The following is a 15,354-nucleotide window of genomic DNA, read 5'->3' as shown; positions in this document are numbered from 1 at the left end:
CTGGGGCTCTTTGAGTTTCTGGAAGATCTGAGGGTTTTGTCTGATAAACATGGGAGTTGGTGTGGTTAGATACTGTTTGATGTTTTTTCAGACTCGTATGGCTATTCTTTTCAATATGGCAATCAATAGAGTAAGAGATACTAAAGTTAATTGATATGCTCTGTTTATTTTGAAGGGGCCCTCTGGTGCTTATACCCCACTATGCGTTTACGATATAAAATAAAAATCAAGTGGAGGGGTTTGACTGAGGTGGACAAAGTTAAGAAATCACATCACACCACTTTATAATCCAGCAGGTTTATTTGGAAGTATAAGTTTTCAGAGTGCTGCTCCTTGATCAGGTACTTAGCTGATGAAGGAGTAGCACTCCTAAAGCTTGTACTTCCAAATAAACCTGTTGAACTATAACCTGATGGCGAGTGATTTTTAACTTTAGAAAATGAAGACCTAAAAGATGGTTGGAAGTACATACATTGTCTGGGTCCCTATTCATCCACACTATTAACTAGTGAAAAGAGATGGTCTTCATTTTTAAAAATTAATTATAAAACAGAGCTTCACTTCAGACAGTTAACGAAATAGAGCTGTCAAGAGGCTGATTGCTGAGGGTGGAATGGGAGTATGATCTCCAGTTTTGACAAACCGCTTCTGCTTCATATCAGTGTGTCATGGGCACATTGTGGAGTTGAGGGCATAAGGGAGGGACTGAAGAAAGACTGACAGGGCTGAAATATTGTAAATCAACTGATAGAGGCTGGTATGATGATGGATGAAAAATGTGTTGCTGGAAAAGCGCAGGAGGTCAGGCAGCAACCAAGGAGCAGGAGAAGGGCTTATGCCTGAAACTTTGATTCTCCTGCTGCTTGGATGCTGCCTGATCTGCTGCACTTTTCCAGCAACACATTTTTCAGCTCTGATCTCCAGCATCTGCAGTCCTCACTTTCTCCTGGTATGATGATGGGTCAGCAATGGTAGAATCATAGGATGGCAGGCAAACAGGCAGTTAAAAAATTTCCAGAGCTAAACTCTTAGGACTCAACAAGATCTAGGCAAAGGCACAAATTTCTCTGGTTCCCTGATGTGACTACAAAGCTTTTCTTACAGGCCAGGATCCCATATTCTATCTGTCATGATCTTCAGTTTATCAAAACTGCTGCCTATATTCTAATTTGCAACAATTCCTTATCACCTATGCTCACTGACCAACATTAGCTCCTTGTCCAGCAACACCCAGATTTTAAATGTCTTATTCGTGTTTACAAACCCCACCTGTGGTATCATTTCCCACCCCACCTTAATCTCTGTAATCCACTCCAGCTCCACAGCCCTCTGAGACAGCTGCATTTCTCCAATTCTATCTCTTACCCGCCTCCAATTTTGGTTGCCCCCTGCATTAGATACTGTGTCTTAAGCTGCCTGGTCCTAAGGTCTGAAATTCTATCATTAAACTATACTGCTTTTCTATCTCTGTTTCCTCACTTAAAAGCCATTCCTTTGACCAAGCTTTAGACCAACTGTCCGATCAACTCGTGATTTGGTGTCAAATTTGGTAGATACTCCTCATATGAAGATGTTTGTTAGCACTGAAGACATTGTGTCCTTGTAGTTTCAGCCAGGTGTTTGCTATACTGCAGGAAATCCACTGTAACAGCACTACCTTGTGACAAATAAGAGATATTACATTTGACATCAAGGGCTTGGGTTCAGTTTGAGAATTGCAGTGTTAGAAATGCAAAATTGCATTCACAGCACCACCTACAGTTGGGATGCCTTTTGAATGTTGAGACCATTCACTGTACAGTATTTAATTATAATGGTGAAAAAATATCTTACAAATATCTTGTCAGTTCAGAAACCAGAATCTAAGCAGCTGTGCTTGTATTTTGCAAAAATAAAATTGGGAAATCTATTGTTTCCAAAACTAATTGCTATTCATAATTAATTATGATGCAAACTTTCACAATATCACTGAAAGCCCTATGATTAGCTGTAGGAAGCCGACAAAAACAAACCTTGCATTGATCTCTGATTGACTGTCATGCCTTCATGTGGTCCCAAGACTCCTCATCAAGTTTTTCCCAGACTTCAATTAAAATCCCTCTTCTGTACCAACCATCTTCAGATAAAGGACTCAGAATCCTTTAAAAATTGATCGCATTGCACTTAGTATGAAAACAGCATCCAAGTAGCTTCTGTTCAGTTCTGGTGTAGCTGAGTGAAATCCTATCGTTGTCATGTTGCAGCACAGATATTCTCAGGTGAAGGTACACAAAATGTACAGATTGTAACATCAAACAGTGTTCAACACTGACATGAATCTGCCCACAGTTCTATAAGAATGGTATCTTTGAAATTCACACAGGTGAACATTCAATATCAAGGTCTCCTGTGGTGCTTCTTAAAGGCAACAATTTTCAGATTAATTGCACATTTTGATTCTGGACATTTTTTGTGAGTTTTTGGAAAAGCTGAATGTTTTTAAGAGTTGCATGCATTTGGTGAAATTTTCAGTGAGTGGTCTTTCATGTGGGGAGGGCTTGGTGCAACTGTAAGTATTGCAGTGGGGTTTACCCACAGAATTGGAAATGATTCATTTGGAGAATGTAAGTGTGATTGAGTGAACTTCACAGTGAGGGGGCTCATTGTCCAGGTTGGGAGGGAAATTAACAGTGAAAGTACCAGGTGGAATTCTGTGAATTATACCCCTCCTCCCACCATTTTCCCAGTGCGAGGTCGTTCAGACAGACACTTAAGATCCTCAATTAGACTCCAGTCATGAAAGGCTGCTGTACATTTACCTCCCTTAAACATGGTTGGAAAAAGTTAGAAAGATGCAAGAACTTCTACATCCCACACATCCATCCAATCATATGTTTCTGCCCTTGCCTCCAAGATGGGAGTGGGGGGTGGGGGGGGGCATTAAATTCTTTTTGTCAACATTCAAGATTAGATCAGATGGATGGATGATGGAAATGGATGTTGAACTGATATGGGAAGAGGATAGATAAATGATTTTAAATTTACTCCACTTGCATGGAAGATAATTCACAGATAGACTAATTATAATAATAGTATATCTTCATGTTGTGATTTAAGTGCATCTCCGTGTTCTTCTAAAAAAAATTAGCACATCTTAAGATTTTTTGCATTGTATTTGTAGCCAGTCAACAATTGAGAAAAAAAATTTCTAACCCCCTCCAGTTAATACAGATAGCTTCCAATTGCATAAATAAAGATGATTTTTTCTTTGTTAACAATCTCATACTTGGGTCTAAACATTAATGTCAGCGAGTTTTGAGAACATTTTGAGAAGAATTAATGTCAGTTAAAAACAAAAATCTGGGTAAGTAACTCTGTTCATTGATGTTAAATAAAATCTACAGTACAGTATTAACTCATTTAACCCAATTGGCCTGTGCTGCATTTAAATTGTTTCTTTACCTTTATATTATTCCACTCTTTGTTTAAAGGAATTCTTCCTAAACTCTTTATATGGTATTGTACCATCTTACATTTATGAGTACCCCTTGTCCCAATGGTTGTTCTGAACTCAGTCACAAATGGAAACAGTTTCACTAAGTTGTTTATAATAATAAAAAAAACTTTGTCAGATCTCTGCATTTTTCTGTTTTCCAGTGAAGAGTCCCAGCACAGTCAGTCATTCTTGGTATGTTTTGTTTTATAATTCTGATAACATCTGTGCAAGTTTCCTTTTTGCTCTAGTGCTTCAATATCTTTTTAATCGTTTGGAGACTAGAACTCTTTATAATAGATATTTCCATTTCATATTGCCTCATCGCTTTCCTAATCACCCATAACATTTCTTTCCTAAGCTCATTCTATTCTCTTCTGTCAGCCTCTCTTTTACTATTAAATATTACCTACTGCTATGCTACTTTATCTTTTTTTTTCCCCCAGTTTACCTTTCTTAGCTGCATTCAATTCCATCATAGCTGACATTCCCGAGTCTATTACATTGATGTTTGCACTGCCTATATTTCTCTTAGACATTATCTTAAGCATCATTGTGCTCTCATCACTACTTCCTAGATCATCTCCCACATTTCTATTATCTATTCTAGTTCATTTCCATTCATAGGGTCTAACAGCGCTTCCACCCTTAATGGCCTACTCACAAAGGCAATTTACATATACCCAAACACTCAATTCCATTTTCCCCTTTCATTCCTTTTGCCAGATATTTTATGGGGCTGGATTATGATCATTTTAACTCAGTTTCTGGACATACTTACACTTTTCTTTTTTTCCTCCCAAGATTTGTTCAGCATGTTAGCTCTGCTAGTATTTCTCAAATCCCTTTGTAAATTTGCTCTTATTTCATATAGAGTCTGCCTCAACTGTTTGGCTTTATTGCTGCTGCCATTTTGTTATTTATAATTAAGACAGCTAGCTAGAAAATAAATCATCAATTTTCTTCTCCCCTTGGACTCATGTGAGATTTAAGTCGAGAAGCATACTCAAAGGCATACCACACTTTGTCCACATAGAGGCATACATCACGGAATCAGACTCTTTGGTCCAACTCAACAATGCTGACTGGTTCTCCTAAACTGATCTAGTCCCATTTGCCCATATTTGGTCCATATTTCTTTCAACCCTTCCTATTCATGTACCCATCTAGATACCTTCCTCTGGCAACTCATTCCATGCATGCACCACCTTCTGCATGAAAACATTGTCCCGTAGGTGCCTTTTAAATCTTTTCCTCCCTCCTTAAGCCTATGATCTCGAGTTTTTGACTCCCCAACTAGGAAAAGGACCTTGTCTATTCACCCTATCCATACCTCTCATGACTTTATAAACTTCTACAAGATCATATGATGTTGTGAGACTTGAAAGGGTTCAGAAAAGATTTATAAAGATGTTGCCAGGATTGGAGGATTTGAGCTATACAGAGAGGCTAAATAGTCTGGCTTTATTTTCCTTGGAGAATCAGAGACTGAGGGATGACCTTATAGGGGTTTATAAAATCATGAAGGCTACAAATAGACAAGGTCTTTTCCCTGGGATGGGGGAGGGCAGAACTATAGGGCTAGGTTTAGGGTGAGGGGGGAAGCATTTAAAAGGGATCTAAGGGACAATCTTTTCACACAGAGGGTGGTACATGTATGGAATGAGCTGCCAGAGGCAGTGAGGGAGTTTGGTACAATTGCAGCATTTAAAAGGCATCTAGATGGGTATATGAATAGGAAGGGTTTAGAGGTTTATGGGCCAAGTGCTGGCAAATGGGACTAGATTAGGTTAGGATATCTGTTGGCGTGGATGAGTTGGATCGAAGGGTTGTTTCCGTACTGTACGTCTCTATGACTCTATATAGGAGGCAGATATAAACAAAGGATAAAAGATGTTTAAAAAACGAGTGTAATTTCTCTATGGTTCAGATAAACTACACTATGTAGATCCCTCACTCTATCTCATACCCACTGTTTGATAGCCTGCAATACACACCTCAAATTGTACATATCCCTTTTAACTCTATTCAAATGGATAGTGTCTTAATGCAACTTACGAGGGTTTTGTTGTTCTAGTATTGTGGCAGAATCCTTCATTAAAATTTAATCCAGGTTTGGGTGAACTTCAACACCACAAAATATCCTGAGACTCTGCATAATATTGTGTTCAAACCAGGAAACATTTTATTAACACCTATGCCAATGTACTTTTCTTATGTGTTTCTGTGCTGTTACTCATAGCAGCTGAATAAATTTGGAGTCATGGTCATTGGGCTGGATTGGGCAGTGGTGTTGGAGTGAGAGAGATACCTGAATACTGTACTCCAGAGGCAGTCACAGCCCTTAGGCTAGAATCATCTGCCCTGGCCAGTGGTCAGGGTGTGGATGCGAGTGAAGCAAATAAGGGCACCCGGGGAAGAAGTGCAGGAGGCTTGGCTTTTGCAATTGTCCAACAGGTTGAGACTTTTTCACTTTCTTAGGTTGAGCTAAGTGACTATGGCGCCATGCTACAGGAAGTTGGAGGAGGTAAAAGGAATGTGATAGCAATGGGGACAGTTTAATGAGTGATATTGGTCTGTGCAGCAAAGAACACAAATCTAGATGACAGTGTTTGGCCAGGATATCTGCTCTGAGCTGGAAAAGAGCTTGCAGTGGAAGAGAGAGGGTCCAGAGACTGTAGTTCACATTGATATCAACCATGTAGGTAGAACTAGGAAGGCTGTTCTGCTGACAGAGTATGATAAGCAAGATACTAACTTGGAAAGCAGAACCCCAAAGGCAATAATATCCGGATTACTACCTGACCCACCTACAAATTAATATGGAAAAAAATCAGATTAGAGAGCTGAATGTGTAAGTCAAAAACCAGTGAGAGACAAGGGAGTTCTAGTTCATGGGGCATTGGCACCAGTACTGGGGAATGTTGCATCTGCTTCTTTGGAATGGGTTCCACCTGAAATACCCAGAACTGGTGCCCTAGCAAATTGCAAAGCCAGCGAACAAGAGGATGCTTTGAAAAAAACAAATGGGTTGATGGATCGAATTTTGGTAGATGTACCAAATCAAGGAATAGAGTCAAGAAAAGAGAGCAAATAATAATATGAGAAACAAAGGTCACAGAAGAGCAGAAATGGACAAAGAAAGGGGGAAAAAAACTACCAGCAGCCAATACTAGATATTATAAATATAACAAAAAGACAAAGCTGAAGTATCTGTACGTGAATGGGCATAACATCAAAAACAATGTAAATACATTGAAGCACACTTCAAAGTGAATAAATATGATCTGATGTTGTGCCATACAGATGAACCCAGAACTAGGGGCTCACTGTTTTCAAATTAGTGGCTGCTCTTTCAGGACAGGGAGAAGAAGAATCTTTTGTTTCTTAAAAGGTTGTGCAACTTTGGAATTTTCTGCCTCAGAAGGTGAAGGAGGTGGAGCCATTGAATATGTTAGAGACAGATGCAGATCGATTTTTATTAGGCAAAGGAATCAAAGGTTATTCAGGTAGGTGAAATGCGAAAGTTGAAATCCAAACAGACTTGTCAAGATCCCAATGTTGAAACAGTCTCAAGGGGCTGAATAGCTGATTTGTAGATTTGTGATTTGTTCTCTTTTGTAAACAATTATGTAATTATAGATAGATATCCAAAATATAGTATTAAGGTGTAAACTTATTGCATCCTATACAGAAAGTAGCATTACGTCCGATGGTGAATGGCAGAAGCTAGGTAAATAACTAACATATATGAACTTGATTTTAGTCTGCATTGCAAACTGATATTCAAACTTGAGAAATATTGTATGACACCAAGCAAATACAAAACATCCAATTTCATGAAATTGACTGAGATTCATGGTCTCCTTTAGTTACAAGAATCTTCGGATAGTCTGTGTATTAATGATAAGTTGTAATAGCAATTGGGTTTTAAGTTATCTAAGAAATATTGGAGTCAGCTCCCAGGTATGTTGCAAGTGCAGTTACACAAATGGACACCAATTGGTCAAATTCTTAATAGAAACAAAGAGCCAGAATGATATTCAAAACCTAGAATACAGGTAGATAGAGTCCAAACAATGGCATGACTTTTCTATTACAGGAGGGGTTAAAATGAAAGCTAGGAGATGACAGTGAATCTACATGGAATATTAATGATTACGCTTGCAAATTATCATGTTGATGAAAAAAGATCCTGGAAGTTACAGAAAATTGCTTTGCATAGAATTCCATTTATAAAAGAAAATTCTATAATTTTGAGTCAAATCCAGTTTGCCTGTGTATTGTCAATAAATCCCAACATCTTCATTAAATGTCTGTGTCTCACTTTCTTCCTTAGATGCCCAATAAGTCACCATTGCAGGTTTCAATGGTCTTCCCCACCCAGCTAAGCCAGGATTCATGTGAAAGGAACTCACAGCTGAGGATGAAAGAGAATTTACTAAGAAAAAAGGATATTGTCATTGAAAGGTAATGAACAGCTTTTTTGTGACTCCTATTTCATATGCAATGTGGAAATGTACTTTATTTGGTTGACTATTCAGTCAGAGCAATGATTCAGAAAGACCAATGGCTGCTCCTCTTGAATAAACCAGTGAAAAGATTATTACAGTATTTACAGTGGAATGATTTTTTCATATGTTTGGTGAGACCTTCATTCATAAAGGTTATAAATTATCACAAAATGTCTACTGGAGACCTTTACTGACCTCTAAGAGTTAGCTTTCATTTAAATACCAGCAAAATGGCAGGACTGTTCAGCTTAATGCTAATTATAGCTATCCAGATGTATTTTTAAATTAAAAAGTAACACTAAGTCTATGCACTGCCACTACTGCAGACAAATCATAAGCCGTAACATTTTCTCACATTCTGATCTGTCATTAGGGTTCTTCGTCAATGTCACAAATGCGAACAAGGGCAGCAATTGAAGCTGTGAGCTCCAATGGGGCTTTGCTTTTCTGGTAGATGTTTTTATGTGATATAAAACCTGTTTTATGTAGTCATACAGGTGTAGCAATGAACAAAGAAGGCCACTTTGGCTGGATGCTGATTAACAATAAAGACGCTGTTTGACCATTACCCTCAATGATGTTCTCATCAAATATCTGTCCTACACCTTATTAAAACTACGGGCTAAGTTGAACAGTTAAATACCGTTTTTTAGAAAAACTTCTTTGCTTATCAGATATTATTGTTATATTTAAACATCTTGGCTGTTCTAAAATCCATCCCATGACAATTGCTGTCATTCAATTTAGCCAGATTGATATTGAGCAGTTTTTTTTTTAAATGGGGTTCCACAAGGTTGAAAATGCACCCGATATTGAACTTAGTCATATGTAGCAAATTCATAAAGGAATTTACCCCTCAATGCATTTTACAATCATATAATCAATATTGAAGAGAAAAAGCTCAAAATATTGTACTTCTATGAATATGATGATTTCTCACTTTTAGTTTATTCTTTTGTTTTCCTACCTGTGTGAAGCTTTTATCTGATTGCTTCTATCTATTCAAGTGCAGGCATAAGTCTGTTATGAATGATTTTGTTCCAGACTGATCAACTTCATAACAAAATAATGAATAATGTGCGCAATCACACATAATAATGATGGCATACTGAAAACAGAAAATAGTGCTTAATTTGGATCTAAGTACTGTACTTAGACAGTCGTACAGATGGAGCAGAGCGAGAAAAAAAAACATCATAATTGGTTTTTCCTGTGTTTGGTGCCTGAGTCATTCAATTCTCTTTTCCTCTGTTAACACAAAACACTCTGAAAAAAGCAACATCAAAAAATGCAGTTTGAGAAAAAAAAGCCTTCACTTATACATCTGTCAGAAACATTTCATAGTTTTTTGGCGTGCAATTAATTACTTGCAAATATAAATGTTAAGACAAGTATTGATATCAGTTATCATTCAACAGGACCACATGCTGCATTGCTGCTGGTCAAGATGATGGTGATGATGTCAACTCATTAATGGAGTGTCAGCTTATTATTTTAATAGTGCATCTAATGCATAAAGTGCTGAGGATATCTTGGAATGGGTGCTGCAAAGTCAGGTGCAGTTTTCTAGTTGCTCACATACTGACCCATTTCTTTTAATGTAATAGGGCACAATGTCCATACATTAGAGTTTGGATGTTGGACGTGTGGAGAACTGTGCAACATTAACTAAGGATGGCACAGTTAAAGGAATGGGTTACATGGAAGCAATGTTTTATTTTTTTAAGACGACTTCCCCCTTCAGTTTCCACTGGAAATGAAGGGTCAGAATTTTAAATAGATTGGAGCTAAGATTGAAGACCGACAACTTTACAGTTTTATCTGGGGAATCAGAATATCGTTACACCTTTAATACATTTCGATCCATTAGTGTAACATGCTGGGTACTCTCCAAAACACTTTCCATTTGCCTTTGCTTGAAAAGCATTTAAACATAGGCATAAAACTCATAAAGTTTCTACCTCTTGTCTATTACCCTATTATGTAAGTGTATTAATTAAAGAAAGTATTACACATACATACAATACTTTGTCACTTTTACTTGTCAAAATCCATGCAGTTTTAATCTTCAACCTAATTTGCTTGTCATTATAAAATAGATTTTCGTACTGATCGTGACCGCAGCTTTCAAACTGCAGAAAACTTTTATACCAAATCTGTAAAGTTTATTTTCAATAATTTTTGTTAGTAATATCTGGCACCTTTTTACTCTTGTGGTAAATTATGGTTAATTAGATAGAGGTGGTAAACACTGACAGGCTGATTGTTTAAACAGTGTGAGAAGATACTCTCAGATTGTGGTGCAGTCGTAATGTCCCTACCTCTGAGTCAAAAGGTCTGTGTCCAAGTCCCACCTTCCACATAGATGTGTCATAACACGTCTGAACAAAAACATCGAAAGTTAAGAGCAAGATTAGGTCATTTGGCCCATCATGTTTGCTCTGAAATTCAGTATAATCATGGCTGATCCTCTATCTCAATGCCATATTCCTGCTTTTTCCCAATATCCATTTATGCCTTTAATATCTAAAAAAATATGTTTTCCTTGAATATATTCAGTGACTGGGCCTCCACAGTCTAGAGAATTCCATAGGTCCCCCATCCTTTGAGTAAAGAAATTATTTTTCATCTTAGTTTTAAATGGTTCACCCCATATCCTGAGATGTTTTCCACTGGTTCTAGACTCCCCATCCAGGACAAACACATTTAGTCTGTCCCAACCATGTGAAAATTGTACATTTTTCAATCAGTTCCCTCTCATCCTTCGAAACTCTAGTGAAGGCAAATTGTACAGGACCTTGAAGAATTTAATTTTACGATGCTGCACAAGGTCTCTCATTACAACTGTGATTCATCAACCTTGGCACTAGGTAGTGATGTTCATTTGCAGGCATGATGGATTGAATGGCCTCCTTCTTTGCTTTATTAATTATATGATTCTGGTAACATCCTTGTTAATCTGTACTGTATCTTCCTATTGTAAAAATTTTATAACAAATGCCCAAACACGTACGTAAAACTCCAATTGCAACCTGACTAACGTTTTATGTATATTCAATGCAACCATTTAGCTTTTATTTTCACTTGTATTCCTCGATAAAACATCAATTCTATTTAGTTTTATGGCCTTATTTATTTGTAGTTGACTTTTTCTTTGGTACAAGGCAATAGGATGATTGGTGAGTATTGGCAAGTTTTTTAATATTCTGTTGTAATAGCTTTGAATGTTATTGGATGATAGGTAAGCTCAGTCAAGTGGAGTGGACATCTATGGTCCATATGAACTGATGAACACACCAAGTGTCCACAGATGAACACATCTACAGAATGTGGCACTGGCTGTACAAGATTGAATTTTGGGTTTTGCAGTTTGACTGGCAGCTTGAGTCATTGTTGTTCAGCTGCGTGAAAGAGGACTACACAGTTGGCCTGCTTAGGGAGATGGTCACATTGCAGATGAGAAGTTACACACAGCAATGGAATCGGTAATTGCCAAGCAGTCAAAGAGAATCAGCCAGGCTGTGCACTGTGGTTGCTAATCAATATTCCAATTTGGATACGGATTAGATCGATGCTTCCTCAGAAGAGAGCAGCCAGAGGCAGGTCAGGGATACTAGGGGTGACTCATCTGTATGGGGAAAGGCAGAAGAATGATAGGCAATTTCACAGATGGATTTTTCAATAGCTAACAATGTGACTCCTTGATAGTTTGTTGCCTCTCTGTTGCCAGGGTAAAGGATGTATGACTTGGCTCTGGAACATTCTTCTGGGTGAGGGCAATTAGCGAAAGGTTCTTGACATCAATGACTTTTGGTAGGAATAGAAATGAGGTCCTGAAAGCAAATTTCAAGGAGTTAGTGTTGCAAAGTTGGTCTGTATAAAATTGTGAAATGGGGAAAAACATTGAGTGTTCCCTTTAAACAATGTTTTTTTTGTTGAGCTTTGAATTAAAATGGACGCCTGACAGCAGCTTGAGCTTGTTGGTGCATGGAGCATCCGAATTACAACATTTTGTATCTAAAGGCAGGCAAAGCAGCAGTTTTATCAAGACAGCGGTCTTTGTAAATGTAGCCAATCAATTGAAACCAGACACTTGGGTACCAAAAACCTATTAAATTTAAATGTGATGTTTTTGACAACCGAGGACCAATCTGATTGTAAAAATATCGATAGGTCATCAAGGGTATAAAAGATAAGGGCATTTGGAAAATCAGTAGCGAACTAACCGTCATCTGCTAAGAGATAACAACTCTCAGCTCTTAGAGAAAGCACCAGCATTTTACCATGATACTGCAGCACACCATCTGAAGTCCTGACAGAAGGCAAAGAAAGTTCCAGAAGAAGTTTGGCTGGAATTTTGAGAGACTAAATCCATTTGTTTTATGAAATAAGTGGGATTTGTATTTATTGGAACAGCATACTTTTAGAATCTTGAGTTATTCAGGAATAGTTAGTAATCAGAGGAGAATTGTTCGGTCTGTTAATAGTTTAGATACTTTGTTCACTGTTAGATGTAGATAAATAAATTGTTACTTGTCAATTATAAAGTGAGCATAAGGGATTTCTTTTACTTAACCACTTGAAGTTGCTGAAAGCAGGTTACACCACTTTTCACATACTTTTTACAGATTATGGGGGGAAGTTCTCCTTTTTGGATATTTAGGTTTTAATTCTCAGAGCAGGGTCAACCTCCACTTTACAACATAAGGTAGGAAATTGAAAGACAGAACCTCTAAAGCAGAAATCTCAGGATTACGCCAAGCATAGAGATAAGAGAATTGAATGATCGAACATGTTGCTAGAAAATTAATGTAGGAGGATGGGTATCAGATTTCTTGGATATTGTGACTGGTACTGGGGTTGGTGGGATCTTTACAAGCTGTATCATCTGTACCTAAGGAGGACCAAGGTGAATTTAATAATGCTGATGGGGAGGGTTTCAACTTGATTGGCAGGGGACTAAAAACATGACACCAAATCCAAACCAGGAAGCAGAAGCTTAACCATTGATAACCATTCTTGCAATTGACAGTCATCCTCTTCACTAGATATTACGTAGTTTTTGTGTTGTCAAAAACTTCTCAATTATGATTTCCATATTTCTGTACAAACCATTTATTTCCTGTTCTGAAGTTCTATGGTTCCTTCCCAGAGAATGATTGAAGTCTCTCTTTGAGCTATTCTTGTTAGGTGCTAGGATGAAAGAGTCAGCAGGAATGCTGATTTAAAGTTACAGTCATATCAGCCATGATCTTATTGAACAGTGGAGTAGGCTCAAGGTGCTGAATATCCTACTCCTGCTCCAAATTTGTATGTTCATAAGCACATTTCAAATCCTATACTTGTGGACTTCAATATTTCTCCAAACGATTAGTGATTTCTCAGGTTGTCATAAATGCAAAAGATTCGGCAAGAAAAATTGCAGAATAGGAAAGGAGAGAGAACGCTGATTTTTGCAACATAGAAGAAAGTGAAGAAATGGTATATATCCTTGATAAGGTCAAACGTCTTGCGTTTTGTTGGAATTATTCATCATACTCATGACTTGTGCCTTGTAGATGGTGGACAGGTGGTAAGTTAGTCATTGCAGAATTCCCTGCCTCTGAACTGCACTCTTCTTCATTCATTCAGGATACGTGGGCTTCACTGGTCCATGCCATGTTGCCCTTGAGAAGGTGATGGTGAGCAACTTTGTTGATCCAGTGATGGCCTTCATCACTAAAGGGATGGAATATAGGGAAACCAATGTTACGACACAGTTATACAAAATCCTAGTTACATCCCACTCAGAGTACTGTGAGCAGATCTGGGCACCACAATTTAAGGAAGATGTTTTGGCTTTGGAAGAATTCAATGCAGGGTTACAAGGATAACAGCTGGCCTTCAGGGCTTAAGTTAAAAATGAAAGATTAGGCAAATTAGGTCTTTATTCTCTAGAGTTTATGAGATTAAGAGGTGATCTTATTGAGGTCTTCAGAATATTAACAGGAAAAGGGGAGATAAAAACAAACTATTTTCACTGTTTTAAGATTCTACTGCCGGGGACATAGTCTTAGACTTAGGGCGAGGCCATTCACAGGAGATGTCAGGAAGCACTTCGACACACAAGTGTAGTGAAGGTTTGGAACTCACTTCCTCAAATGATAATTCAATTGTTATATTTAAATCTGAGATAAAGAAATATTTATTAAGCACAACTATCAAAGGATATGGGCCCAAGGCAGGTATATGGAGTTAGACCACAAATCAGCCATGATCTTATTGAGTGTAAGAGCAGACCTGAGGGGCTGAATGGCCTACGCCTGTTCATATGTTCTTAAATTAGTGTAGACATACCCATAGTGTTGTTAGGAAGCAATTCCAGGATTTTGATTCAGTGACAGTGAAGGAATAACAATTCCAAGTAAGAATGATGAGTGGCTGGGAGGGGAGCTTGCAGATGATGGTGTTCACACATTTTCTCCTTCTACATGTAGTAGTCATGGATTTTTCCCAATCTGTGCTCCCTAAGGAGCCTTGAAAATTTCTCCAGTGCACTTCATGTTAGTGGTGAAGGAAATTACGTTTTGTGAATGTAATGCCAGTACACTGACTGCTTTGCTATGGATGGTGTCAAGCTTCTGTAATGTTGTTGGAACTGTACCCATCCAGGTGAGTGGAGATTATTCCTTCAGGCTCCTGACTTGTGTCTTGGTAGATTGTAGACAGGTTTTGGGGAGTCAGGAGAAGAGCAGGATTCCTAGCCGCTGACCTACTTTTACAGCCATTGTTTCGTATGACACATTCAGTTCACAGTATGGATTTCAGTTATGGTAATACAATTCAATCTAAATTCCTATTGGTTAGATTCTCTTCTGTGAAAAACCTCTCTGTGAATGACAGTTGTGTGATTAAAAATTCACAGGCTGAGGAAGAAAGAAGAGCAGATTTACCTGACATACTGAATGTTTCTATTCCTTTTTGCTTTTATTTTGGAATTTCAGCAACTGCGGTATTTGCTTTTGTATTGACAGTTTAGTCCTGCTTCCAGTCCATTCGGTTCAAATTTTCATAATCAAACTTAACAATCACTGGATAACAATAATCAAGTATTGTATTCCATTCTGAGCACCTTATTTGAGGAAGGATGTTAAAGCCCTGGATAGGGGACAAAGGAGATTTTCTAGAATGGTAACAGGAATGAGGTATTTTACATACAAGAAAAGAAAAATTAAGCTTATTCTCCTTGGAGCAGAGAAGATTAAGAGCTGACTTTATTGAGGTGTCCAAAATTAGGAATAGTTTTGACAGGGTAAAGGTGGATAATCTTATTTCCACTAGTTGATATGTCAGTAACCACAATTTCAAGATTGGCAGTAAGAGAGATAG

At 37.9% G+C, this 15,354-nt stretch overlaps 1 protein-coding gene across 2 annotated transcripts in view; it reads left to right on the top strand.

Annotated features, from left to right (window-relative positions):
* cep85l (centrosomal protein 85, like) overlaps nucleotides 1-15,354 on the top strand; it is a 289,277-nt gene that overhangs the window by 233,019 nt on the left and 40,904 nt on the right. For both annotated transcript variants that reach the window (XM_060850775.1, XM_060850767.1), the window contains exon 4: nucleotides 7,812-7,942. In XM_060850775.1, the coding sequence (XP_060706758.1) occupies nucleotides 7,812-7,942 (131 nt within the window). The remainder of the gene's footprint in view (nucleotides 1-7,811; nucleotides 7,943-15,354) is intronic.

Source organism: Hemiscyllium ocellatum, chromosome 3 (assembly GCF_020745735.1).
Source record: "Hemiscyllium ocellatum isolate sHemOce1 chromosome 3, sHemOce1.pat.X.cur, whole genome shotgun sequence".
NCBI lineage: Eukaryota > Metazoa > Chordata > Chondrichthyes > Orectolobiformes > Hemiscylliidae > Hemiscyllium > Hemiscyllium ocellatum.
This window is presented reverse-complemented; position numbering and strand designations above follow the sequence as displayed.